This window comes from Cyanistes caeruleus, chromosome 9, assembly GCF_971803275.1.
Source record: "Cyanistes caeruleus chromosome 9, bCyaCae1.hap1.1, whole genome shotgun sequence".
In the NCBI taxonomy this organism is placed as follows: Eukaryota; Metazoa; Chordata; class Aves; order Passeriformes; family Paridae; genus Cyanistes; species Cyanistes caeruleus.
In genome coordinates, this window is record NC_141709.1 from 24,347,251 (window position 1) to 24,374,998 (window position 27,748).

Genomic DNA, 27,748 nt, shown 5'->3' on the forward strand with positions numbered 1-27,748 from the left:
GATAACGAGCTGCTTGGATGCAGTGAGGATCTTAAAGTGATTGCAGTTCTCTTACATATGTGCAATTTTGAAGTTGGCCCTAAATCCTGCTTTTGGCTTGCATTTCTCCATATGGAGTCCTTGGCCTTGAGATGCTGAGGTTTGTGTATTGCCTTGAATAGCATCTATGATGGTTAGTGTTGCCATTTCTTGATTTGGTTTGGGAAAGTTGGTGGGCATGTTTGTTTTAGTATGGTTTAAAAGGAATGTCAAGGTTATCCAGCCTGAGAAAGTCACTCTTTTATTACAGTTGAAAAACCTCATAAAACCTAAGAACCTCTTCCTCTACAACCAATCCCTGACTCTAAAACCCAACAGCTTAAGCCATTCAACACAGTTTGCCTTTTCCAAGTGACCAGCAGGCCTTTGTGTTTTGTGACCTGCTGTCTCAGGCTTCGGCAATATTCTTTATTTTTAGAATGCCCTACTCATTGCTATCTCCCTTCCCTTAATCCTCTCCTCTCTTTCCCTATCATGTGCTCAGTTGTGCAGGCAATTTCACAGTCTAATTTAGGGCCAAAAAGTTGCCAACATTGATGACTTGTCACAAACCAAGAAAAGGCCTTTTTCCATTGCTGAATTGATCCCAGACCTGCCAACACCAAGCTGTTGGGTTTTTTTGCCAGTCAAATGAAGTTGTGTTAGATGAGGCAGCTGTTTTAGAGTAAGGTTAATAAAATGACTGTTGCCTTTTATAACAAGTTCTGCTAGTGGAGTAATCCAGAACTGGTGAAACTCTAAAATTTGTGAATCCCAGTGAGCCTGTGAAATCCTGGCTGGAAGCAGACTTCAGCAGGTGGCTGGAAATGCTAATAAGGAATGGAGTCTGTTGTGGAGCGCTGTGGAAGTTTTGTCTTTCTGAGATTACAGTAGATTTTATTTGTGGAAATTGACTTAGAAAGGGAGTTGTTCTTGGCATCACTTAATTTCTGAAGTTTCAGCTTTTGTTGAAGTAGAGTTGGCAGTTTCACAGGATGCTGCTACGCTGGATGCTGGATTACCGTTCTTAAGCTAGTTTATCCCTTGTCTCGATATTTTCATTAAAGTAGTCCATTGATGTGGATTGGTTTGGGTTTTCTTTTTCTGTTTTTGGGTTTGGTTTTCTTGTTTAGTTTTGTTTTCCAGAGGCATTTTGATTGCTTGTAGCAAAGATGTGAGAGACTTTGTGGCTTTCCTGAATAGGGTCACCCAATATGTTTGGATGCAGTGTATCTTTCTGCAGTTCTCTGGTTTTTTTACTGCCTATTCCAGTTTTGTATACAAGCTTTGTGTCACTGTAACTTCAGTCTGATTGACAAGGATCTTTTTGGTAGAATTTGTTCATGGACAGTAAAAATTCTTGTAGCTGGAGGTGAGACTGGCATGTTTTATTTTTGTCCTTTTCCCTTTTCAGTGGCTGCTGATTTTTAGTTGCTGCTGATTTGGAAATTACCCTATGAGTTAATTTTTATAAAAAAGCTTGCTTGCTTTGTGAAACACTTCAGGGAGGTGCTCAGCAGTTTAATTCCATTGATCCTAGACTGGAACCAATGTTTCTTCTTATTTAACCTTCTGGGTGCCTTGAAATTATTTTAATGCTGTTTTTGGTTGGTTGTTTTTTTTTGTTTGTTTCTCACTGGCTTGTTTCTCTGCCAAGTGATAATTTAAAGGGATTCATTGTATTTTTGTATGTGGTGTGATAGAAGGAACGCTTTTCCTTTAGATTGTCTCCAGCTGTATTTGTCCAGGGGCTGAGTGGTGTGTGTGGTGATCAACTTCCGCTCCTGCAGCTGCTATTTCAATAAGTTTTTCATTGTCCTGCAATTTCTGCACATGGAAATGGGGCACTATTGACAGTATTTAGTGCATCCCTGGATTATTTTTCTTGCGTTTTGGTGAACTTTTTTTTAAAAATTAAAATCAAACACTTATGTAAAGAAAATAATAGGAAATGAGAATATATGCATTGTTCAGTTACTGTGGTTTTTGTTTTGGAGGCTTTTTTTTTAGTTTGGTTTTTTCCTCTGAGTGTAGGCGCTTTCATAGTCAAGTTGATACTCTGGGAACACCTTTATTTCAGATTTGATCGTGTCAGTGTTTGGTTTAGGTTGTGTAGGCATGATGCCCTTTGTTGACCAGTTTGTGTGTCAGTAAGGTAAAGACAAGTTGCTCCTCAAGCTCCTCAAGCCAGTCAGCTTGGGAAGAACTTATGCTCCATATCTCTCTGAGTATGTCCACTACCTATAAAATCACATGTTGTGTAGGATCTCTGAAATCAAAATCTTAGTTTGGGAGTTCTAGCATGTTTTGGAAACTTACTAAATTTTAGGATTTGATGGGCCAGAAATCTCTTCAAATTTTAGAATCAGTTTGGCGATGCTGTTAAGTTCCCATAAACTTCCCTCTGACCCCAAACTGCAAAATACATGAGTGAAAAATGGATCCTGCAGACTTTCTGTTCAGCATCACCTTTCATGTTAATAAATAATCTAGGTCCTTGCAATGCAAAAGAAATTCAAGTGTGGTCATTTTCTAGACAAAATGCCTCTAAATCACTTGTATTCAGATGTTTTATGCTCATACCTCGTATCTTACTCCTTCCTGTGATTTGTTTGTGCTCCAGGCAGGGAGAAATGACAAATCTCACTGTAACACTCTACATAGGACCTTGTTGGCAGTTATTGTGGTAGGTGGGCCAGATGTTGTGTGCTTTAAGATTTTGGGAAGCTTTTAACCACTGGCTAAATATCATAAGTTGTAGATAATTTTCAAACAAACTCAAGAGAGTTAGCTCAGAAAAGGAAAAGGTTTTTGCATGTGGGGGAAAGGGAGGCAAAAATAGCTGAGTGGCTCCAGTAAGCATAAAACCAAGACCAGTCTATTAAAATAGTTGTTGTCCTGATTGTCATTAATTGTATATAGATGTCTTCATTTATGTGCATCAGCCTTCCAGAGTTCTGTGACACTTGTGTGAGTATATGTAAGTCTGAGACACAAACTGTGTTTTATTAAGGTAAAAGTCCATGTCCATATTTAGAAAAAGTGCTACAAGACTAAAGCAATTTATTTCAAATGATAAATGCTTTGTGTTTTATAGCATCTAAGCTAACAAGATATATTTTTTTTGCAATGTGAAAATACAAAATTAATTTTCTCTGTGCTGTGCAATTCCCCAACTGCCACTACCCATTTTCTGTCTTGGCCACAGATTGTTATCTTCAAAGAGAGAAATTGTACTGTTTTGTAATTTATTGCATGTTCCTCTATGGAATTTGGGAGTATGACTGACTTTGTGCTATAGTAATAATTGAAACCAAAATATGAGGCTTGACTTAGGAGATAAAGAGCTCCTTAAAATACTGAGAATCTGTTTGGGTTTAGCTAGAAAGGATTTCTCATTGTCAAGTGAAGAACCTCTTGGATATCTGCTTTATTGGCAGAGTTTGGCCTGGGTGTTTTTGTGACATTATGGTAGTTCTGTGCCTTCAGTAGTGTTCCTCAAAGCCAAGTATATCTTCATTGAATGCCTGCAGCACCTTGATCTTCCCTCTCCTTTGTGTCTGGGAACTGTCCATCTCTCCTCTGGAAAGTGCAAGGTAAGAAGCAGGTGCTGTTGGCCTTCCCCTGGGATGGGGAGCTGTGGTGGACACGGAGGAGCTGCATGTCCCTGATGCTTGGTGAAACACCAAGTCATGGCTCTGCACACTCATGTAGTAGATCCAAATAAATACTGATCTTATGAGCACAACATACCAGCCCTTGCTGCCACCAAACAGTTATTTGGGCGCTGCTGAAGACAATAGCAATGTAATATCCTTCTGAAGCATTTGCCAGCTGGCGCAGGGCACCACATCTTTTCATTCCGTTCATTCATTGCAGAATAAAGAAAATTGGCATGCTCAGACCATTTTAAAAATACATCTGTTCAGAACATGAATGTTGTTTCTTGTTCAGTTCATTTACCACTTCATAACAAACGTCCTGATGAAAAAGGAGCAATGCACAAAACAGCAAGTGTAAAAAGGTTGGTTAGGTTCTATGAAATGCATAAAAATTGCCTAAAGAAATATTACTACATCTCTCGAGCTCAGTATCACTAAGAGAGCTGTATTTTCAATTAAATGACAGGAAATTGAAAGGTGATAGAGAATGACTTTTCTATTTACAATGTAACCAGTAGACCTTGATGCCACATTAAATTCTCCAGACAAGTGATAATACTTGAAATACTTGAAAATATCCATTTTTAGCTCTCGAGCCTTTTATCCAAGGGCCTTTGGAAAAAATCAGACTGTTTATTTTTATGGATGAGAAACAATTTAATCAAAGGACTTGTTCAGGGCTGCATGGGTTATAGCAAAATTACCCCTGTTGGCTGTGGTTCAGTTTGCAGAGACTCACTTGGAGCCAGCTGTGCCTGCCCTCCCTGCAGCAGAGCTTGTGCTGAGCCTCAGCGCCCTGTGTCAAGTTTCCCGGTGTGGAAGCTGGCTGGCTCCAGGCTGAAGCACAAAAGGGACCTCGTGTCTGGACAGAGTGGATGACCAAGGATTTTGGGTTCAGATCTAAGCTTGGCTGTGAGGTCAGCTGTCAATAAAAAATGGGTGTTTTGGGTCAGGCACAAAAATGGAGAGAGAACCTAGGGGCCTTCTTTAGTGCTGTGTGCTTTGTAAATGGGGATGGTATTTAAAGAAATAGTGGCTAGAGCAACAGTGCAGTAGCTTTTTAATTTGTACAGTGCAGAAGTGAATTACTGTTAAGAATGAGTTATTTCCATTATGTGGGCTCTCAAATGAGGATGATTCTTCCCTTACAGGTACATTATCTGAAACAAGCATTATCCTATTCCCATATTTCCATACCAAAATAAGCATAGCCAGGTGGCACACAGGACAGGCATTCAAATTTAGTGCAGCTTTGTCTTAAGACAATTTATTAAATACAGAGTTTATTGGAAATGTTCTTTACAATCAGATGTTTCCTGCTGCTGAAGATGTGTCCTGTTGCTGAGTGACTTTTCTCTTCCCATAAATGGACTAAGTTTTAAACTTTGAACCTAAGTCTCCTATCAGCTGCAGACAGCACTGGACTGAAACCCTGCATGTGTTTTGCTTGCCAAAACTTGCAATCCCTTTATTTGCTTCTATTAGCTCTCAAATCTGTGATTAGGAAGTGTGCCTGTGCTCTGTATGTGTCATCTTTTTATGTAATTTCTCATCTTAGATATTGAAAATGTTAGAATTACACTGCTCAAACAATACACTTGAGATCATAACTCCTTGTGGTGTCTAAACATGGGAGCACTACTGATTGTTTTTGACAGAGTATGTGTGTAGGAGCTGAGATTACCCGTAAGAGTGGTGTTTCCTTTACCATCACTGATGCTGTGTGAAGTGGAGCTTAGGCCATGTCTTAATTAGTGCCTTGAGTTTTAAGTGATGAATATGAGTCACTTGGAACATCCTTGAACTGTGGTACAAAAGATTTTATTGTAGTGACTAGTGCCCTTAACACAGAGCCATCTCACTGTGTTCAGAAAAAAGGTGTCAAATAGGGAAATCCTGGGCACTATAGAAGAAAGAGCTTAGTGCAGCAAAATAGACCAAGCTGGAGGAATTGGGAGCCCAACATTAACACAAAAGTAGGATTCTTAATAAGTTAGTAGGATGGCATTTGTCATTAACTGAGTAATTTACTTAGCCCTTCCCTAAATCCATCTTCAGCATGCAAAACAATGTGTTAGGAAGTGACTGTTGCCCTGTCAAGGAATTTTTGAGTGTAGGCAGTTGTTTTTCTGAATCTGAGGAAGGATATTCATGCTTTAGATATCTAAATGAGATCTCCAAGACAGAAGTGAAATTATGCAGTTCCCTTCAATTCTTTGGATATAAGAATTATCCAGTATGTTGCATAGTCATGATAAGAGAGGGTCTTATTAAAAATATTTTTTCTTTGGGGCAGGAGATATTCTAAGACAGATCTTCTTGCCAAATGAATCCCGACAGTAGAATGTTCTTTGAGAGTGCACTGCTTTTGTGAGCTTCATTTCCTGACTAGGTGAAACATCAGAATAGTTCTTGTTGTTATTGATCTCTTTGTCAGCAAGTTATGAAGAGTTTCATGCATTAAATGTTCCTTCTCTGGTATGTTACATTGCAGAATATTGATCTCAAATAGAAAATAAATTTTGATGGCTACTGGGATGTTTGATCCTATACTTTTCAGTACTCAGCAGAAAAATGGAGACAGATGAATGACAAACCCTTAAGGATGTTGTTCTAATTCTGTGATAAAAATGAAACACCTCTTTTTTTTTCTTTTTTCATTCTGACTCTGAATCAAAATTTTAGTAGATAATATTACTGCAGTTGCCATCCCCAGGCCAGCTGATGGAGCTCTGCAGCATATCTGGTCTCTGACCAAGCTCTGGAGGTATAAATTACATTAAATGTTATTAAATATAGACTGTAGTTCTGTAGGGATCCGTCAGAGTATCTGGAGAGCAGGGGTGTGGAATGAGAGACGTTGATTATGCATATAACAAAGCAATACAGACCTCAGAGCTTGAGTGTCTGAATAAGGATGTGCCAAATCACAGCCTTATATTGTGATGTATTCTTGTATTCCCTGTTTGGCTTGGCCTGTGGAGTGTATTGCTGTAATGGTATGTGGTACTGAGGCTGTGTTAAGCCTTTATTATTAAACTCTTATAACTCCAGTGGGACTGACAGTTTGTGGTTTCTCAGGACCACTTCCAAAGCAGCACGCAATCATGTTTTTCTTGGGGAAGTTACTAAATTACTTTATTGCTGAAGTCTGGGTTTGCATTTTTTATTTTTTTTTCTTTAAAAAAAACCCCAAACAATCCCCCCTACAAAACAAAACCAAAAAACAAACAAACAAACAAACAAAAAAAACCCAGATAAGAGAAGTTATTGGTTTAGCTTCTTTGGTTTCCAATAGGTTGAGACAAATATGTACAAATCCTTGCAGGGAGAATCTGTAAAAAGCGATAAAAGGTTAGTGGCTTCTCAGAGGGACTTACTATAAAAATCTTGACTGAAATTTTGAAACAGCACTTAGGTAAACATACAGTTTATATACAGTTTTTGTTTGAATGTGGATTATATTTGCTGTTCTCATTATGCGTTGCCACTGTTTGGTTTTAGGTTTGTATACTGCATTTTCTTCAAGGATGAAATCAAAGGACACTATTTTTATTGGAAATTAATCTGTGTATTTGCTCCTACATGATTGTAAGAACTTAACACAACTGGGCTTTTAGGAGCTGTTTCCATACATCTCTTCAGAGCAGTACCCATTTTAAATATTTATCTAGTGATGTACATGGGGTATGAAACTTCAGATGTTTTTCAGCATGGCTTTGTTTGTCTCCTACAAATCTGCAGTTTGTTGGTCAGGATCATCACTCATTTGTGAAGATCCAAATCTTGGTTTAGTTTTCTTTTCAGAAACTAGACTACAGGAAAAGATACAGCAATCCATTACAAGTAGCAGTTAAATACTTGTCTGGTGTCCAAAAATGCCCCAAGCTAAGGTGCACAATATATGTAGCAAGATGGATGATACAATCTGCCTGTTTTAGGGACAGGGGAGTGTGGTGCACAGTTATCCAGGCCCTGAGAAAGGTAAGGGGCTAGCAATACTTGAAGTGCATCCTTTGCCTTGAAATACAATCAGTCCACATACCTGGATGTCTTAGCTGGACTGTGGTGTAAATGCAGCAATAAATGTAGTCATTACAGATTTGCAGGTGGGTTTTTTTGAGATTTGGTTTTTGGTTTTCATTTTTGATTGGTTGGTTTGTTTGTTTGTTTACTACAGAACAGATCTGTGCAAGTCCAGTTGTGTTCCTACGAAGGTACATTCACTTCTGGGTCCTGTATGGAGCATTGTTGGAACTGAGTTTAAATTTGTTCCCAGAGCAGCACTGAGGGTCTTTGCAGAGTCTGTCTTTGAGCTCCTTGTTCCTGAATGGAATGGGATCCTTGTGTTGGTTTCACAGCAGTGGAACAGGGTCCCATACAACACTCCTCCACACTCCAAAGGGGCTATGATGGAATGCATTCAGGTAGCCCTGCATAGCACTGTTTTATGGGGGATGATGGAGCAGATTTGTATATTGGTCCAGCTTGTGATGCTCTAACTGAATGGTGGGAGTGAGGGGAAAGTGACCCAGGGCATAGATCCCAATGCAACTTTAATCCAAATTTGACACAAAGTGACCCAAAGCAACTTTGCAATCTGGCTGGTAAGATCTCAGCTGCCATTATTCCTGGCACTGAGTGCCTTCTAAATTGAGTGAGTGCTTGTGCTTCTTCTGATGGATTGGATAAGGTCCAGAATTACATTTGGATTTTGCTGTATCTTGTTGTTTTGGGGTTTTTTTTCCCTTTTCTTTTTTAAGCTGCTAGAGCCACTGAAAAAAAAGGTTGTAGTTAACATGAGAACAGATGTAAAAGACTGGCACTGTGGTGTGTGCAGCCTTAAGCTGTACATATTGGCAAACTACTGTGTGTCAGATTTCATGATTTAGGTATAAAGGCTGCCCTTTAGTTAAGGCAGGAGGAAAAACATTTAAGCTTCTTAATGGAAATAGTTATCTGAAAGGTTGGGGACTTCCTTCAGGCACAAACACTTCCTGGCACCTAAAGCAAGGGCTCATGTAAGTGGTATGTTTTACATTGTATCTTACTAAGTTTTGAAAGATAAGCCTTTGAAGATTGCCTTTGAAAGGTAGAGCGCACTCCAGGGCTTGGGGAAAGGCGCTGGGCACAGACAGAGCTGCCACTTTGTCTCAGCAAAAAAGACCCCCTAGAAAGTCAGGAGGATTTTGAACTGAGCCGTGACTGGAAGAGATTTGAAGCTAGAAGCAAAGAAACTTTTTTTCTTATGTTTGTGGAAGCAGAACTCAGTGTATTTGCAAGTAAATCTGGCTTGCTTCAAAGAAATGCTTCTCTCTGTCAACTTCTGACAGAAATAACCTGTAGCTCTGAATTTGGATGTTAACTATTTGGGTAGAAGAAAGGTAACATATGATTATCTTCTTAGCTTTCTTCAGGTTTATAGTTTATTCAGTTTTGGAGTGCTAATACCAGAAATAAACACAGTTTCAGCAAAGCATTTTAATAAAGATCCATTTTAATAAAGATCCATAGTTTTGTGAAATTACTCCTGGAGGTCGAGGGGGAGTTGACTGTGATACAGGTTTTTCACAGTGAATTTGATTAGTTGAAACTACTAGTAGCATGAAGGACTGGATTGGAAAAGGGAGCTCTTAATCTTCTTGTAAATTGTTTTTTTATATGAGGAAGATAATGTTCTCAGTTAAGGGAATGAAACATTATACTATTTTTGTGGGTTGCGATAATGTTATTAATTTGGTGCTTGCAGTGCTTTTCAGCCATTCTTAGATAAGTCCTAATATTTCATGTGCAGTGTGTGAGCGCAAAATATATTTCAGAAAAATTAACAGCTTTTAAATTTGACATTAACTAGAAAGCAGTACTTTATGTTGATAAAAATCTCAACAGTTCTTTTTAAAAAGTAGAACTCCACAGAGATACTTTAAAATTGATGGCAAATAAAGTTAATGCAGTTAAAATGAATTAAACTCCTTGTTATTTAGAATAATATAATGATGTCTGAATTTTATTCCCAAAAGAGGAAATATAGTTGTTAAGTCCAGATGGATTTTTATTTTTGTTGGAGTAAGTTTTGAGACCAGTAATATCTTTTTAATTTTTTTTAATGTTACTACCATAGTGCTGAATCTGAGACAGCATAGACTTTTTCTAAATCCTTTCAAACCCAGTCAGATTAACAGTCCTTTATTAAAACAACAGTGTTAATTTTGAAAATTAAGTTTCTTACTGCATTTTTAAGGGTTGGAAAAAAGCATCAGGATAATGTAAAATATAGAGAATCCAAGGGCTCAGTCCTGTGTCAAGTTATTTTCAGCTTTAACATGGTAACTGCCAGTGCCTGTGATTGTATCCTGCCTAAATTTCAAGTGATCTAGCAGGAGGTTGAACTCTTTTTCAGCAGGCTAAGTCTTCTTGTGCTTGAGCTTTTTGCCTTGCACTGAGGACTTGCACCTTGGCAGCCTTTGTGATACTGCAAAGGATGTGTGATGAATTGATCGCTTCTGAACCCTGAGTGACAAAGAGAAATGTCAAAAGATTTGGTCTATTCATTTAGCTATTGCTGTGTCAGTTTAAAGTTTCTCAGACCATAAAATTATTAATCCTATTGTGGTGTTTTATTCTTTTCTGTGTTGTGCCCACTGGCAATTTGTCTCTAAGTTCTGGGCCCAATTCTGTAAGGGTATTGAATTTGGTAGTCTTCCTCCTTCAGTTAGGATTTCCATGAAAATGGATGGCAAACCAGGAGGCTTACTACCAAAATAAATCTTAGTTTGTCTCAAATAAGCATAAAGTTGGGGGGAAGCCCCATTATTGAGCATGATGACATAATGCAACTCCACTTGAAACAGAATATCAAATTATTACTGGTAGTTTTGCAAACAAATTCTACGCTGAAAGGGTGGTATATGAGGAAAATGAATGTCTAATAAAGGGGTTTGGATCATGGGGTGAGCTGAGTGCAAGCAGGCAGTAAGGGTTTCTATGTGGCCAAATGTCAAGTTGCATATATAAAAACTAGGATCTTTAAAGCACAGTTGAAGCAAAGAGTGCCTCATCATCTGAAACAGTGATTAAAAGTGTCAGGCATTAACTGGTGAGCAAGAGGTGCCAATGCAGTCATGGATAAAAGCATTGTTGTGATTCCCAGATAGAAAAATAAGAGTATCAAGTAGAGAGGTTATATTTTCTTGATGCTTTGCACATGTGCTGCATATAGTGCAAAGGTGAAAAGATATTGATGAACTGAAATGCACTGCTGGAAGTAGTTGGAAGCCACTACTGTGAGTAAAGATGTGGGAAACATGGTGAGCATGGAATGCAAGGAGCACAAAGTGCTTGGCTTAGCAAACCGTGTCAGGGAAGAACTGATCGTAAGAAGTGAGGCCCCTAAGTGGGGATAAAATATTGGAAATACATTTGATAAGAAAAAAACTCTCTAGGCCAGCAGTCAAAGCATGTTTTGATTCACTTGACCAAGCTTATTAGACATAAAATAAAATTCTTTTCAATGAATTGTAGCTACTTCATTGGTTATCAGCACTGTGGTTTATTGCATACTCCGTTGTTCTGCCTTTGCTTGGTGCCTCTTGTTTCGTCTGGTTGGTGAAGAAGTTGTTCTGCTTCCTGGCAGAAGGGAGCAACAAGGAATTGCTTAAGCAAAATAACAAAAAAATGTTACAGCAAGAAATGGTGCTGAAAAAAGGGGAAAATGAACTTGTACTCTTGTGTTACAGATTCAGTGGTTCTTTCCTTTGACTCCGTTGGACAAACATTAGGCTCAGGTACAACATTGCCTTCTTCTCTATCTCCCACCTCATGACAAGGCCTCTACTTAGTTGGACATGGTAGCCATGTTGGGAGGCAGGACACCGAGTCAGACTTGTGTGGGAATCAAGCATCTAGCCAAAGGGTAAATGGGTCCTTTCCTAAGTGCAGTGGGAGTTCTAAGAGCCTTAGTACGACACAAGGATTAACCTGCGGGACTCTTCCCTTACCCAGCAAGGAAACGACCTGGACACGTGTTGATGATGCAGTTTGTGCTTCTCTTCTCATGTGAAAGGCATTAAGATGATGTCACCCACCAGCAGAAGAAAAACTGTTTCATGCTACTAGGACAGTTTCCCAGCTAAACAAACAGTTGAGTTATTTGGGGAAAGACATTAGGAATGCTTCCAGGAAGGAGAAGGCAAAAAAGTCGTAACTAAACCAATAGGGCTGGAAACGGGGTTTTTTGGGTGGATATTGACCAGAATTATCAAACCCCAGGGCAAATCTTTCCCAATCTCATTTCCTTTGGAGCCTAAGCATGACCTACAATTAAACTGAACCAGAAATCAAAAATTCTTTTGTGCTGGGGGCACTTTGCTAGATCAGTAACTCCATTTGGCTGTGTGTAATATGCAAGCTGCAGCCAAGGCACACCATAGTGAGCATGATACTTGATGAAATTCAGTTTACAGTGTATATAATATATATGAAGTGCAAGGGAAAGGCTAAGAATTTCTCTTACAACTTTAAACCCCTTAACACGTAAAAGATGGGGATATTTATTGTCTTACACAAAAGATAAAACCTTGGCTTGGATTTTTTTTATTTTATCTTGCTTGCCAGCCTTTCCTCTTAGGCTGATAGGGGGAACATGCTGCCTTCCAACATAGCACCTGTCTTCTGCCTGCACAGTTTGAAAGAGAGCCTGCTGCCTGACACTAACATTGAAGCTTGAACACATATCTGATTTACTAACCCCTGAACTAGTGGTAATAGCTTACTTAGTTTAAAAGAACTCAAACTTTTTCTTCTCTCCCTGTATCTCCTCTAAAACTTCTGTCTGGAAACAGATCTATTCTTAGTGCATGATCTAAAGTGGGAGTATCTCTAGGGTGCCAAATGGATATGTTGTGTATATGGGGGGAAGAAATCCTCTATTAATTCTCTCTTACTAATTACTATGTCATAACTGAAGTGTGTTGTTGCCTGCCTCCTGTATTGGGTGGTGGTCTCTTCAGCCTGCAAAAGTAGGGAGGAAGTTGCATAGGTTTGAGATACCCCTGCTTGAATTTTAATCACAGATTTTGTATCTATGGAGTTAACTATAAATGTTTCTACCAATAGGAAAGTAAACTTAGTGATGAAAAACTGTTCAACTGCTCTGTGTCTTTTGGAGTTCTGTTAATATGGAGGGTGGGAGACAGGCTCATGTGAGACATTGGACTACCTCGGTCTCTTTTAAAAGCACTGGTCTTTGCTGGCATTTTACAACTCAAGCTAGAAAAAGGTTAGGGATTGAGGCAGTAACACTTGATCTTTTGTAAACCCTTTCACTGCAACAAGTTTGACTTCCTTCATTGAAGAAACGTGAAGAAAACTTATGTGTTTGAGAAGAGAGGCTCAGAAATGTCTGAGAAAGCTGTATGTTTATTGCTCTTGTGTTTAGTACTTTGCACTTACTGTGCTGCAAACTTCACCTTGCTCTAACTGGTATGTGTAATAAGATGTCAAGATGTGTGATGTTTGTCCAACTGAGGGATAGCTTTCCTTGTTGAACAGGAAGGAGAGAGAGAAAAACTGTGGCTATTGTGCTTCCGCTGTCCATCCCATCTCACCTTGCTGCAGACCCAGGAAAAGACAGAGCCCAGAAAGAACCCACAGAAACCATGGCAGCTCCAGGCCCAGCCATTCCCAGTAGGTGATGTTTCAGCTAAAGTTATATGATTTGAAACATAAAATTACATATACCTTTTTCTTTATTAGTCAAAACCAGCTGAAAGTAAGTCTCCCTGTTTAGATTTCATGCTGCTTAAAACTGGTACCTGTATTTGCATATTAAACAGTTTAGAAGTGCTCTTTGCTACTTGTTAATCATGCCACGTGAAGGGCTGTCTTGTTGCAGCTTCTGTATCATACTTGAATTGACTGTCCTTATCTTGGCTTTCCCCTTAACTTTGTCCCATATGGAAGTCACAGTTTTCAGAAATGCTGGAAATCTGTCCTTATGCAACTCAGACTAATGACACTGTTTAGGTTTTCCTGGATAAAATTTCTGAACTGCTTGTTCAGAAGTTCATTTGGCTATGGAGCTTCAATGTAATGCTTCACAGGAGATTATTGGGTAGAGGACATGCAAGCCAAATGTGCTTTGAGTGAGGCTGAGCCATGAGGTTCATGCTGTGGTCCAGCCTTCACAAGTCCAGATGTTTTTGTAATTCTCTTCATGGCTGTCTATTCCCTTGAAAGATAAGTTTTGAGCAGCTCTTGAGCAGCTGAGATAAATGTTTGATGTGATGTCTAGGCCAGTGTTTCAGCTGAAACCATTTCAGAAAGAAGGGTGTCATGCTCTGAAGTTGGAGAAACAATCAGTTTTTTAGGAGACCTAGATTTCATTCACTTGCCATAGACAGCTAGTGCTCCTTTTATTTTTTTCTTTCCTCTCTAGTTGCTTTGTTTTACTTTGTTGCTACCAAATCAAACATTGGACCTTGAAAGTTAGATTTATACCCCTGCTATTTTTGTTCAAGACTTTTTCCTACCTCCTGCGTCTGACAGCAAGCTAAATTTTTCTTCGCTAAGCCTTGGATACGAGTGCAAGTTTCCCAGATGCTACTGTGCTTGCTGAAAATACTGAATACCTTTGGGCTGTAGGCTTATGCTCTTGTTAGACATGTTTGATTGCAGTACTGACCACTGATTCATAGCAGATGTTCTCGCTGCAGGCTTAAAAGGTGCTACTTCCAACATTACAAGCAACCAAATTACTAGCAATCTAGGTCTTGGTCAAGTTGTTTGAGTAGTGTTATCTGCTGCAGCTCATGTGCTTGTGAAAGCCCACATGTGAGACCATGCTTCCAAATGCTGAGTTCACACTGATAGTGGAGTAATCATCTGAGAATTTAAATCTGTGTTTATTTAGGAGTTTGCTGTTAGTGATTCCTTAAGTCAAAGTCCATAACCATTTTGGGAGAAGCTGTGAGAACTATGAAGGCAACTTTCTCTGTTTTGTTCAGCTGCTGAAGATGGTCGGATAGCCATTCTGTGAAGGATGAGAATATCACTGTGTCTGTCCTATCAAATACAACTCCAGTGGGAATTTGGTGACTGCTTGCCTATGTTTTGGATGGAGAGTGGTGTGGATGGAGGCCAGGAATAGAAGTGCAACTGAATGAGGTATCAAATGGATAGAGTAGTGATAGATTCCTAGCATAAGAGAAAAGCATTGGTGACTTGCAGAAGATTCCTTGCTGTTTATTTGATTTCTCAGTGATACTCAGATGTCTACAGTTGCAAACTCTGATATTTCCTGGATTTTCAGGTCAGTGGTAATTAGGTTTAGATGTTCGTGGTTTGAGGAAAGCAAGTTTAATTAATATTTGGAGCTGATGTGGTTCCAGCATGTTGGGGTTTTTCAGCCAAATTGCATTTCTGTTTAGCACTATGTGATTATGATGTGAAAGGAGAGATGAACTTACTATGCTGTGTGTTTCTTCATCCCTGAAAGGCAGAAAGAAAAAAGGGAAATATGTGTATTTTTTCTGCTGGTTTTAGTGCCTTTTTTTCTGCAAAAATGCTTTTCCCTTTTCATTTCTGATTAATGAAGTTCTACTTCATTCTTTATTTTTCTGAGTGTAGACTGTGGGAGCTGCTTGAATCTTTGCCAGTGACTGTCATGAAGCTGTTTCATAGTCCTTATGTGACTTTGCCAGCATGTTCAGTATCATCATCTGTCTTCTTATTAATACTCTATTCCTCCAGTTGAAAATACAGCTGTGAATGAGTTGAGGTGCAAATGTCAAGAAGTGGCTTAATGAATGCCTCAAATTAAAAGTATTTTAGTATTTCGCTCTCATGTGACATCTCTCTGCATCAAATCTGCACATCTTGTAAGTTACTAAAAGCCAATATCGATTACTGTTTTGTTAATATTGTTCTTGACTTTTATTAGGAAATATGATACAATTTATAGAATAAAGAGTATGTTGGAAGACTAAATAGGGCAGCATTAACTCCATTTGCCAAGTGGACTCATGGCAGTAAATGGAACAACTGTTTAGCAAAGGCTGTAGTCTGGCTTGAAAAAGATGACTTCCTGGGAAAAGCAAAAGGGCATATGCAGATCATAGGAGGAAATTTTTCATCTTCCTATTGGAGTCTTTCCTAAATTCAGCTTAAAGCAGTCAGTTGCTTTTCTACCATTGGAGGTTGCTATAGTTGTATTAGGATGTGTAGCTGTAGATTGGTGAGGTGAGCTCCTGGTGCTGGGCTGCAAGGGCTGAGCACTTAGCTTTACAGGGGTCACTTCTGCTTCTTCTGTCTGTTGTTACACAGCAGGGAAAGGCACCAGGGACTGGGCTTTGTCTTGGTGTTTTCCTTGGTGTCACTTGGCAACCTGAAGAAAAAGGTTGGTAAATGCGTATGCAAAAGTGTAAGTGGGGATGAGGAGGAAGCTGAAATGCAGCCCTGCATGCTGACCATGCAGGACTGGGCTGAGAAGCTCGGGTGGCCTCAGCTTTACCACTTCTGAACTTGCCTTTGCAGTCTTTTTTATTCTCTGGTTATTTAAATAGAAGATAATGCTTCCATCAGTAAATTCCATCACTGAAGAGGTTAAAGTGAAAATCCTAAGGAAAGGATGCAAAATGAAGTCTTTGTTTATCCAGTACTTTGATTGTTGCTCAGTAATCCTGACTGGTATTTTTTTAACCCTGGAATAAAATCTTTCTTTTGTCCCTTTCAGTTGATCCATTTAACATGACTTTTTTTCATTAATTCTTTCTTGTCTCTCGAGTTCTAGCAGAATTATTTTATATCAACTGAACTTTTATAACTGTCCATATGTGTTTTCTTAGTCCAAGGTGAATGTGATATGTTTGGCCTTTTTCATGCAGAGTAAGTAATTTTACCTGTGGCCTTTGCTGCAGATGTAGAACTTGCATGTGAATGGAAGCTTGGCTCAACTGGATCCTCAGTTCTGCAGAGACCAAACTGCACTAGACAGGATGAAATGTATCAGGGTGGTCTGAGCATCCTTGATAGGGCTTCTGTCTCCTGAGAATCATACTCGTTTCTTTGACAAACACAAACATTTTGAAAAAAATAGTGAAATTGAATCTTCTGCCTTCCCTCCTGTACTTGCAATCACCAGTTAAACACAGAGCTAGAACTGTATATAGCTGGTCATGAAAAAAAAAAAGTTTAATTTTATATTTCTGCAGGCAAAGTTATTTGTACTGTGCTTCTAAGTAGCTGGCTGCTAAAAGGGTTAGTATTCAAGTCATCAGTGAAATTAGTTACAAGTAGTTTGAAAGGATAGATCCACTATGCCAAGTTAATTCCTGGATTGTTAATTTCAGATTAGTATCATAAGGGCAAAATTTTTCCCATTTTGCTTCTATATAGCTATATTGGCTGCAGATGCAAAAGGCAACTTGAATACTTGCTGGATATTGTACACTGGGGTTTGTGGCTTCCTGGGTGGTCTGCATGGAGTTTTCAGACATGAGACAGTTCATCTCTCACTTGCAGCCTGGTATCTGTATTTCTGTTGGATTCTTTGGAGGAATTTCCATGCTAATGCCAACATTGAATTTGTCACAGGATTTGCATAATTTATAGAAATTGCTATACTTGGCTCTATTTCTGTTCATGTAATCCCAATTACATGCTTTATTATGAAATTGTTGTCAGTTCTTAGATTCTTATTCAGTTCTGATCTTCCTGGAAATGTAGAAATGCATTTTGTTTTTGACCTAGGATGACCTCTTGTTCTTATGGGACACGATGAAACTTCACTTCCCATGTTTGTTCATTTCTCTGCTTCTGTGTGCTGCTGTACCACATTGTCAGCTGAGATCTGTGGCTCCTTAGCACAGGTGACTGTGATCTTTAGATTAACTAGTGCTCTTCTAATCATGTTACTTTTATCTTCCATGGGCCTTTCAGTCTTCTGTGGGCTGATAATATGAAGTCTTGTTCAGATTACTCCATGATGTTCTTCCAGGGGATGCAAAATAAGTTCTTTATTCCCTTTACTAATTTTTTGCTTTAGAAACAGATCCTGTGCCACACAGCCATAGAGGTGTCTTGTCTGGAGACTGATGGGTCAGACATGGCCTGGGCTGGATCAGACCTATCAACATGCTTAAATGTGAAGGGAGTTTTCCAGACTGTACCTGTGAGTGGCTCTGCATTGTCCTTCAGTGCAGAGACCCCCTAATGATTGGGCTGCTGGGGAAAGGTCATCATGATGATGGTGGAGGCCAACATCAAACCACAGTTAATTTGGCCAGCTGGTCCAAGCTGATTTTTGGTGGAGAAGCTAGAGTCTTTTTACCTTGTACTCTCTAACTATTTTGTTCTGCTTTCTCTAATATTCCAGCACTTCTTTATCCCACTACATGAAAAAGAGGAGAAATATTTCTGTATATCAAGTGGTTAGCTTGGTGAGTAAGGCTTTAAACTAAGGTTATGGGAGGAGGAAGCAACCTGTAGGATACAGAGAAATAGCATGAGTGCCAAGGCAGGTTATTGACACCTCTGTTTTAAATGGAAGAAGGGGTAGGAATGGGATTGCCCCTTTCTTGAGCTGTGTGATCAGTTCAGTTCCTCTCCTGTAATCATCACACACTGAGCAAACTATTTTAGATTCAGTTATACTTTGATTTAATGGATCTGTGTTTCTTGTTTTAATTTAAACACATAACTCCAGACAAGGATTGCCTTTTCCTGGAGTTAGGCTCTGTGTTTGGCTTTCTTCAGATCTTTGGGGCTTTATCTGACTTTTGTGAATCCAGGCCACTTCCAGCTGGCATGTTGGGCTAACTTTCAGGCCCTGTATTTGTAGTGGTACAGCCAAATGTCTCTGGAAGTCTGTAGCAAGACTCCGATTTTTGCTAAAAAGGAAGATTACTTAGAGGCTGCCATTTTAGAGGGTCCTAGTGGCTTTCCTGGGGGAGCAGCATGTGATAGAGATTAATTTCCAAGCTAATAGTAATGCTGACTTCAAAAAGTGCCCATGAGTGTGAGATGGCCCATGGTGAGGGCAGCATTTCTCTGCCTGCAGTAGCTTGCACATCTCACCAATGAGAGGAAGGGGTGTGGGTGCTTCTGGTTTGATGTTACAGCCTGAAACTATAGTTGCACCCTACTGAAAATCAAGAAGATACCTGTGCAGCTGATTTGAAACCAGAAATGTTGTTTTCTTTTGTAACACTCTTTTTTCTTTTTTTTTTTAATATAAAGTGCCTGTTGCAAGGTAGTTGACATATCATTTTTAAAATATTATTTTTTATCTCTCTCAGCAATAATCACTGAACATGAAAATTTAAAGCCTAGGGAAGATGAAACTTTTGTGACAAACTGAAGTTAAATCTTGTGAAACAGTGCAATGGAAGTCTGTCCTTAATGTTTAGCTCATGTCTGTGTTCTGGTGCTTTGGTTGCAAAGCTAATGAAGTGCTGAGTTAATAGACATAGAAAGTCCAGGATGCTGTTGTAGTTATGAGGTGATATATCTCTTATTGCATTTCCTCTGTTTGCATTTCCTGTTAGGAAGAAGGGAATGTTGGTTTGAATGAGATAAGATTGATGACAGATGGGTCAGTGGCTGTAGATGTTTTTAAAGAAAGAGTTATTAAAAAAAAAAAAAAATCTTTGTTGCTGTTTGCATAGTACAGATGTTGGGTTTGGGAGTCAGAAGGGTTAATAAAAATTGATGACATGTTTCTTTTTCTGGAATGGATAATTTCCTAAGCCCAGTCCTACAGGTGGCGGAGGTGAGGTTGTACAGGACATAATTTCTTGTAGGAGGAATAAACTGGGAAGAAGTTATGAGGAAAGCAGCACATGGGGGAAACAGAACTGTCAGAATGAGGAAAGCGGAGGAGAGAAGCACAGGTGGAGTGGGGATGGTGGGTGGCACTCGGGTGCTGGCAGGGAACAGACAGTATGTGCCAGTATCAAGTGTGCACGTGTTCTGCAGCTTCTGTTACCTAAGTGACGTCAAATAGAATACTTCCCTTGGCTCAGGAATTAAATCTTAATGGGATTGAAACCAATGGCACAATTTACACTGACCTATCTCATGCAATCATTGTGTCTGAGGTGTGTGTTTAGGCTTTGCTGTAAATGAGAGTGTGAAAAGTTTGTGATCTTCTCAGGTAAACTACTGCACCAGGAATTCTAGGGGTGTCTCATGAGAAAATTAATCTTGTATTTCCAATGAGCTCTTTCTAAAAGCTTATGAGATTTTTTTTTCTTGGTTTTTTTTAATCTCAGACTGGGTTATCTTTTACTTCTCTGTATTATTTTTTTATTGTATAGCAGTGAGGCTCAGGGGTCCTCAGTGTGAGGAGGCCCCTGAGCCTAACCCAGCAGGAGAACACTACACCTTTTTCTTGTGTATCTCATGTGAATTCTAAGTGAGTTTTTATTTTTTTTATTAAGTGTTCGATTTTCAAGATCACAATGTATTCAGAGATGCTGAATGAAAAGCTTATTTTATACATGACTTACAGATGTTCTGAGTGATAGTTTTGTTTCTGTAGCTGCCCCCTGTTCGTGGCATAAACTGACTTTGCAGTTCCCAGCTGAACAGCACCTGAAGCACTTTTGCCACCGTAAGTCACTTTCTCTTGAAGAGCAGCTGCTTGATTATGAAGTTGTGGGTTGGAATAGACAGGGAATGAAGACAAATTTCAAAGCTCTACACATCAGAATTTAGGAGGAATGTTTGTCATATGGTTTTGTACAGCAAGCAGGAAAGCTTTGTTTATCACTGCATAAGTGGTTCCAGTAATGGTTTCTTTTTATCACTCTGGATATCTTGGTTAATTCTAGTGATTTCTAAATTAATGGTTACCCATGTGTTCTCTTGCTCTGGTATTTCCTGGAGATTGAGAAATGTTAATTTAGGAATACCTTGAAGTAACAATAATCTGTATTAACAGCTGCTATAAGAACTTGCTGCTGTTTGGTTTTGGTGCCTTTTGCAGAGGAGACTCTTGCAGCTTTTATCATATTGTGTCCTTTGCTTTTGTTTTCCAGAATATGACAAACTGGGCTTTCTCCTGAACCTGGACTCAAAATTGTAAGTAGAACAGTAGGATTCTTCTTCATTTCTGTAGTTACAATTTTCTGTTGTAAGCAACTTTTATGCCATCTGAGCAGCTGGCTCACTGGACTCTACCTGGGACAGTCAAGTCCTGCAGCAACCTGACAATTACAACTCCTTCCCTTGCACAAGGCTTTGCAGGCCAGCTTGGATTGTGGTTCACTGTCATTAATTCCTTAATAACTGATCAAGAGACTATAAATACCTACTTGAAGTCACAACTGTCAGTCTCTGCTCTAGATATCCTTCTCTTAATCTTCCAAATGAAAAATGTATTACAGATGTGAAAGCAGAAGGAATGTGAATCTACAATTTGCTGAGATGCTTGAGAGTTTTTATTTCCTTTCTATTTGTTTCTTGAAAAAATGAGTACTACTATTTGTGTTGATAAAATAGAGTGGAAAGAACCTCAGCACAAGGCAGGGACCTCTTGCTATGTCAGAAGGGCAATGCAGTGCTGAAGGATGAAGATGCTTCTCATGCTTTTTGCCTTAAATCAATCGAATTGAGCCTGGGTTGCCGAACACTAGGGGTCAGTAGGGACCCTGTTTCTGGGGTCAGCAACCTGACAGAATTTCTTGGTGAAATCATCTTAAATATTCAAAAAAATCTTTGTAAAAATGCTGCTGAAAGCCTTCTACTTAAAAGGGCCCAGGACCAATCTCGTGGCCTTGGGTGACTTGTGTTGTGCAGGGGATGTATTCTCGTCATGTCAATACAAACCCTATTCTTAATGTTTTCAAAATAGCATTGTACCTATAGGGAGAAACAATTCCGTTTGGTGATGGTGAGCAGCCTGTGAGCTTCCATAATGGAATAAAAGTGCCCTAAGTGTGTTGGGAACTGCTGCTTGCAGGAGATGAGAAAGTCTCTAGGCAGCAGCTTCTTTTTCAGAAGCAGCTGAGTGTATAAACTCAATTATAGAAACATACAGCAAAAAGATTGCAGAATGTATACGATAAAGAAGGAATATTGTTTCTTTGTTTATTTATTTATTTATTTTTCTCCAAAGGCTCTGTATCATGTTCAGTGGTCAGGAAGGATAGTGTTGGCTGCATAAATAGCTCAAGGTTTCTTTCTAGTCTCATTCAGTGTCGTGTTCTACACAGTTTTTGTTGCATGCTGTCTGGAACACATACTGGTGGCACAGTTACCCAATTTCTTTGTTAAACTTTCTGTGTTGAGACATCCCAGTGATACAGAGACAACAGTGGGTGTATCAATACACACTGTGGGATGAGATTCACATGGTACATTACCTTCAATTTATACATGTAGAAGTCAAAGTAAAGAGATTAATCCAAAATAGTGAAGTGAATAAGTAGCCTTTGAGTGAATGTCTGCGTGTTGAAGAGGGAAAAATGGTTTTTAAGTTTTTAACTAGACTGATTGGTTTTTTTCCAGGCTATTTTTGTGTATTTTGTAATGTCCAATTTCTTGAACACGCCTGCTGACTGTCCACACACAGTTGGCATCCCAGTCTGTGCTGCATCCAAACCACTGCTTCAGTCTTCCTTCTCCTGCTTGCACTGTCCTTTTCATTTTCCTTTTAGTAAATCCCCTTGAGTCTTCCTTCCCCTCAGGCCTTTGTTCCATTCTTTTTTTCCTTCTTTGCTGATTTTCCTATTTGATCACAGCTCTCCAAGGCACAGTCTGCTTTTTTTTATTCTTCAGTATGAGGCCAAGTGAAGTTTTACCTGGTAGAGGGCTTCCAGAACACTGATTTCTGTTCTTAAAACTTCCCATTATAAAAACTCTCCATTAGTTTGATTAAAGAAAGATTTTGTTGACTAGTTAAAAATATATGCTTATATAGTACTCTAACTATGCATGTTCATTTTTTGAAGTCCTAAAGTTAACTTCTAGAAAGACTTGTAAAAAAATCAGCATGATTAAAATAAATACTATAAGCTAACCTAAGGAACAAGAAAAACAAGTACTGTATGTAGGTGAAATAACTTTTTTTTTTAAAGTGCAGCTTTGTTACGGTTTTTTAGTTGTTTTTTTTTTCTTTTTGTTGTGGTTTATTTGTTTCTTCTGTAGAATTAAAGCTGATCTTGCTTTGAGACTAGACCTGATGACCTGCAGACTTCACTTCTGACCTGAATTATTCTGGATTTTTTGGTCTGTTTATTTTTTAATAGCAAGGAAGACAGAAAATGGCTGAAAATACCACAAAATATCAGAAATAAATTTTAAAAGAAAAATGGCTGATAGCCTAAAGGACTTTGCTACCATTCTACAAGTTCACCTTTTGTGGCCAGAAATTCTGTAGTAGCAAATTTCTAAGTACAGACTGAATTTAATGGAACTTGGTGGTTAAAAATACTTCCTGTGACTGAGTCAAGATGATACCATCACAGAAGCACTTTCTGGTTTGAAAAAAATGCTTTGAGTTGAAAGGGATAATATGTTCTGCACTGATGACTTTATTGGCAGAAATAATTGAATTATATCTGTTGTTGTGATATAATCGTTCTGGTGGAATCTTGCCATAAATCGTAACTTTATAGGGTTCACTTAATTGACAGCATGTGAGAATCTTGAGTGGCTTGAAGGACTTAAGGCAACAATTAGTTTTCTTTGGATGTTTTTTTCTTAATCTTTTGTTTGCTCAAAACCTGTTGCTGGCTGTGTCAATTGATGTCATTGAAACTAACTGCCCGTAAGACTAACATTTTCTACAAAGGTAGATCTGCATTACACCTTCAATGCTCTGGCTTGCATTTTGGATGTCATACAAAGGAAAACATTTGACATAAATAAGTAGTAATGTGTCCATTTGCCTTTGCTTCTTTAGTTTTTTTTATGCATTGATGCTTTAATGTCCTCTACCCTGCAGACGTCCAGGGTGTGTTATTCAGATGTAGCACAGTCTGCTGTGGTCACAGGAATGTAATGGTTTTGTTCTCCCTGAATTCATGGAAATGGTAATGAAACCAGATTTGTTCACTTTGGAAGGAATTCTGTCAGAAGCACTTGAATAGTGTTTTCTGTGGGAGCTCTATGTCTGATAAGTGCCTTGCTGTAATTAGGGAGGCTGGCATGGACAGGAATCTCATCTGTAAGGGGATGGCCAGTTTTAAAGATACTGTATGGAAGCTTCATGGAAATGACAGGTTCTGACCACTCTTGTTGGAAAGGAGAATATTAAGATGGAAGATGGTTCCTTTCTGGTGCCTTTGCCTAGGAAGGCTCTTCTTTAGAAAGTCTAACAGCTTTCAAGGGGCAGGACGGTATCCAGGTGGGGATTGTTAATGACATACAGGGTGAATGGGAAGCTGAGGACTTCCACAGGCAATGCAGTTTATGAATGAGTTGTTCCCTTAGTCAAAATAAGATATAAGTCTCCTCAGGACCAGGTTAGTGAAAAAGATCTGTTGCAAGAGGAGTTCATCTTTTAGTTATGTTTGTACTAACCATAACACCATTACCAGAATTAGAATATCAAAACAAAATATGCCCTAAGTATAGAAACAGGCCGGTTGCATCCGTTTCTCCCTGCTAAAGGGTTTTCCCAAGCAGCAGGAACCTTTTTAAAACCTGTAAGGATAACATCTGACATTTACTGGTTGTGTAGAGAAAAATACTTATATAAAAACTATGATACAACCCACAGATTTTTATTCTCAGGGGGGCAATAGTTCCTGAACAACTTAAGGCTATCAATCACATTAGTGACTCAGCCAGTGGATTACTAGGTGCCACCAAATGCCAAGATTTGCAGTCACTTTCTAACATCTGTGCTTGGCAATGAGTTGCATGCTTTTGTTATTATTAAATATTTATATTGTAGTAGTTCTTTGAGACTGGCCAGGTCTTAGAAACAAGAGTCTCATTCACTACAATTTCTGAATCATTCCCCAAGCGGAATCTATGTTTGCATTGAATTAAATGAGATTTCCAAAGGAGGATCATGAACGTGGAGTTAATTATAGACTGTATTCAATGCTTATTAAGTGGACCAAGCTGAAGGTTGTATGGTCATTCTTCTGTCACTTAGTACTCTCTGAATGCTTGGTTTAGTCACCTTACTTATTGCTTTGAGTCTGCCATGGCAGATTGCAAGTGTAGATTAATTTGTGTTGAGCATATGAAAAGTTTCTTTTTTGTAACTCATATAATTTGGGGGTTTCTCCCAAAAAACCTTGGTTTTTTGCTTTGTTGCTCTCATGCTTCTGTGCCAGCTTTCCTTCCTGCTCTGCTGCTGTGTCATTGCCTCAGTGGGATGGAAGATTAGTGACTGCTTATGCCCCTCTTTCAAACTCATCCTTCAGAAACTACTTTCAAAGAGACTTCAGCAGATATACGGGGGATTTGATGCTTCTAAACAGAGAAAAGTTCCCCATAGGAACTTGGTCGATCTTTTCACCTTCTGCCATTGTCAGTTCAAAACCTTGATCATTGTCAGTTCAAAATCACAGCTGATGAATGATGGTAAGATCTTCCCAGGGTTTGACTTTGACTGTGGAAGAACCACTCCCTCATAAAGTTAAACAAATGTTAGAAGATACACTTGAGTTTCATGGAATCATTTTGCACTTTAACAAAACAGGGGGCCTTATCATTTTCTTTCAATGTAGAAATAGGAAAAAAAAGTTGTTTCCCCTCTCAGCTGGAAAAATGATTATAAGATTACTATGGTTCAGAACAACATAATATTAACATATCAGGAGACTCTGTTAACTATATGGTATGTATTTTATATTGGTATATATTTTGTATTGTGTACTTTGGGAATTTTTAGGCAGAACTTAAATAAGAAAGAATATTTTTTCCAATGAACTTTATGTTTTGCTAGTTTATGATGTTGTGTATTTACGTATTTCTTCATTATTATAGAATAGATTTTGGAGGTGCAACAAAGATTTTTTTTAATATTTATGATGATTTCAACTTTATGTTAAAAAGAAAAGACAAAGAAATTGAGTCGGGGGGCGATGGGGGGGGAAGCCAGAAATAACAACCTTCACCATGTAAACTCAAATGAAACTTGATCTAGACTTTGAAAAGACCATAAAAGTGGAGGGAGTTTGGGCTAGGGAAACACACAGATTGGGTTACTTATGTTTGTTGAAATTTCTTTACTTCAGAGCTTTAATAATGAAGAACTGAAACAGAGCCCCTTCCCCTCATTTTCTTTCTAGGCTGGGAGGTAGCTTTGAAACTGTTTGTGTCTTTGTGTGGTACTTTGCCATTACACACTGTAAAAATAAGCAGTAAACGTGTTGGAATGCTGGAGTTTCCCCATGCCTGGTGCTGTGGGATTTCTTTCTGCCCTGGGTTTTGGTTTTTTTTTTTCAATTTGTCTTTTTGTATTCCTGCAATCCTGAATGAGGGACAAAAGTGAAGAAGTCCCAATCCCGTCCTGCCCAAGACTAAAAGTGTCTCTCATGGGCTAAATTAAAGGATTCTGACCATCACATGCAAGAGTCTCCTGATGCTTTTTCTGAAAGATTATTTAAATGCTTAGCATGCTTTATGACACTGGTATTTTTCTGGCAATTGGTTATTTATTTCTCTTTCATCTAAGTTTTTTAATTCGTCTCCTTCTGCCTAATCTCTTTCACTCTGTAGTAATTGTTTGAGCTCTTGAAATAGTTAAGAAAGTTAACCCAAGCTATTTATAGCAAATTCAGTTACCTGGCTGTTCCTTGTTCATCCATCAAACCTCTCTCACATTGGGTGGGATCTAACTGCCATCCCTGTTTTTCTTTTGCCCTTCTTAGTTCATTTCAGTTTGTTTCAATTTTGATCCTTTGGCATTCTGATAAGGATTTCTCATGCAAGTCTTTATTATGCAACTTTGGGATTCCTATGTTAGATACAGTCTCAGTTGATGAAGAAGAAGATAAAATTTGTAGAATTCAGAACTGCTGGCAGCTTAGATAGAATTGATTCATTGCTTGATTTGTTAAATGCAAACAAAGTCAAAAACTTACATTTGGTGTCTTTAAAAGGGCCAGTTTCCTGAAGCTGGAAGTAATTATGAATCAAACCATGTGGGAAAGCATGTAAAGCAAGAAATATGAATGGCTGGGCATTGTTTAGAGCAGTTTTATACTGTTTGCCCCAAAAGTTCCGTTTCATAAGAAAGAAATGTGCATGGAAAAATAGTTTTATTGAGAATACAAGGGGAGACAGTAATAATGTATTTATAGAAAAGGTGGAAGTGTGCAGTAAACATAGAGTTTTGTTCTGCTTGGATGAGGGGAAAAAATGCTGTCTTTAATATCAGCAACAAAATTCTAGCAGTAGATATCTAAGTTTATGTGCTTTAGAATTGGTGTGTCTGGATAAGATTCTTGAAAGAGTTTCTGAAGAAGTAGCAGAGGACTTTTTGGACTACTAGAGATTATTAATAAATCTTCAAACACAAGGGGTTCTCCATATCCTTGGCAGAAAGATGAAGTACAAATATTTTAAAAGCAAAAGGGAATGACTCATAAGCTTTTCAATCCATTTTTGATTTTGAGAACAATAGCATATTTGCCAATATGAGTTTCCACAGAGAAAAAGAAGCAATACCTATAGTTCCAGTTGTTATGCTTACTGAAAAATGAACACTTTTTTAAGATGGACTTGTTCTTCCTGTGAATATTCATGAAGGTGCCTGCTATGTATGAGGTTGATCTATTTCTTTATATGTTCATCTTAGGACTAAATTTGTACATTTTGTGTTCTTCTAACCAGCCAGATGAGTTGCATAAAACTGGCAAATCTCAGGGCTTTTTCTCCCTTTGTATGTGTAAGGTGAAATGCTTTCTTTGCTTGCAACTCTTCACCACAGTAGCATTAACCTAATTAAATGTTTATTTGTTTTCTGAGAGTGGATATGGTTATAACTAGTTACAAGTTTCTACTATTGTTATTCTACTACTATTGTTTGTGCAAAAATTTTTACAGTTGTTGCATTCATAGAGGGCTACATTTTCTTTAGTAGCAAAACTCTATTCAGGGAAGAT

The 27,748-nt window shown here is 38.6% G+C and overlaps 1 protein-coding gene across 19 annotated transcripts in view; it reads left to right on the forward strand.

The window, feature by feature from the left end:
• The window catches only part of ST3GAL3 (ST3 beta-galactoside alpha-2,3-sialyltransferase 3), a 182,491-nt gene that overhangs the window by 33,344 nt on the left and 121,399 nt on the right, over positions 1 to 27,748 (forward strand). For 7 of the 19 annotated variants that reach the window (XM_086902321.1, XM_086902320.1, XM_086902319.1 and 4 more), the window contains 3 exons: positions 11,417 to 11,464; positions 13,230 to 13,364; positions 20,717 to 20,759. The exons of 1 other annotated variant lie outside the window; for it this stretch is intronic. In XM_086902321.1, coding sequence (XP_086758447.1) covers positions 11,417 to 11,464; positions 13,230 to 13,364; positions 20,717 to 20,759 — 226 coding nt within the window. Of the gene's footprint in view, positions 1 to 11,416; positions 11,465 to 13,229; positions 13,369 to 20,716; positions 20,760 to 27,748 lie in introns of all 19 variants that reach the window. 11 more of the 19 variants (XM_086902326.1, XM_086902331.1, XM_086902327.1 and 8 more) reach the window with 4 other exon arrangements.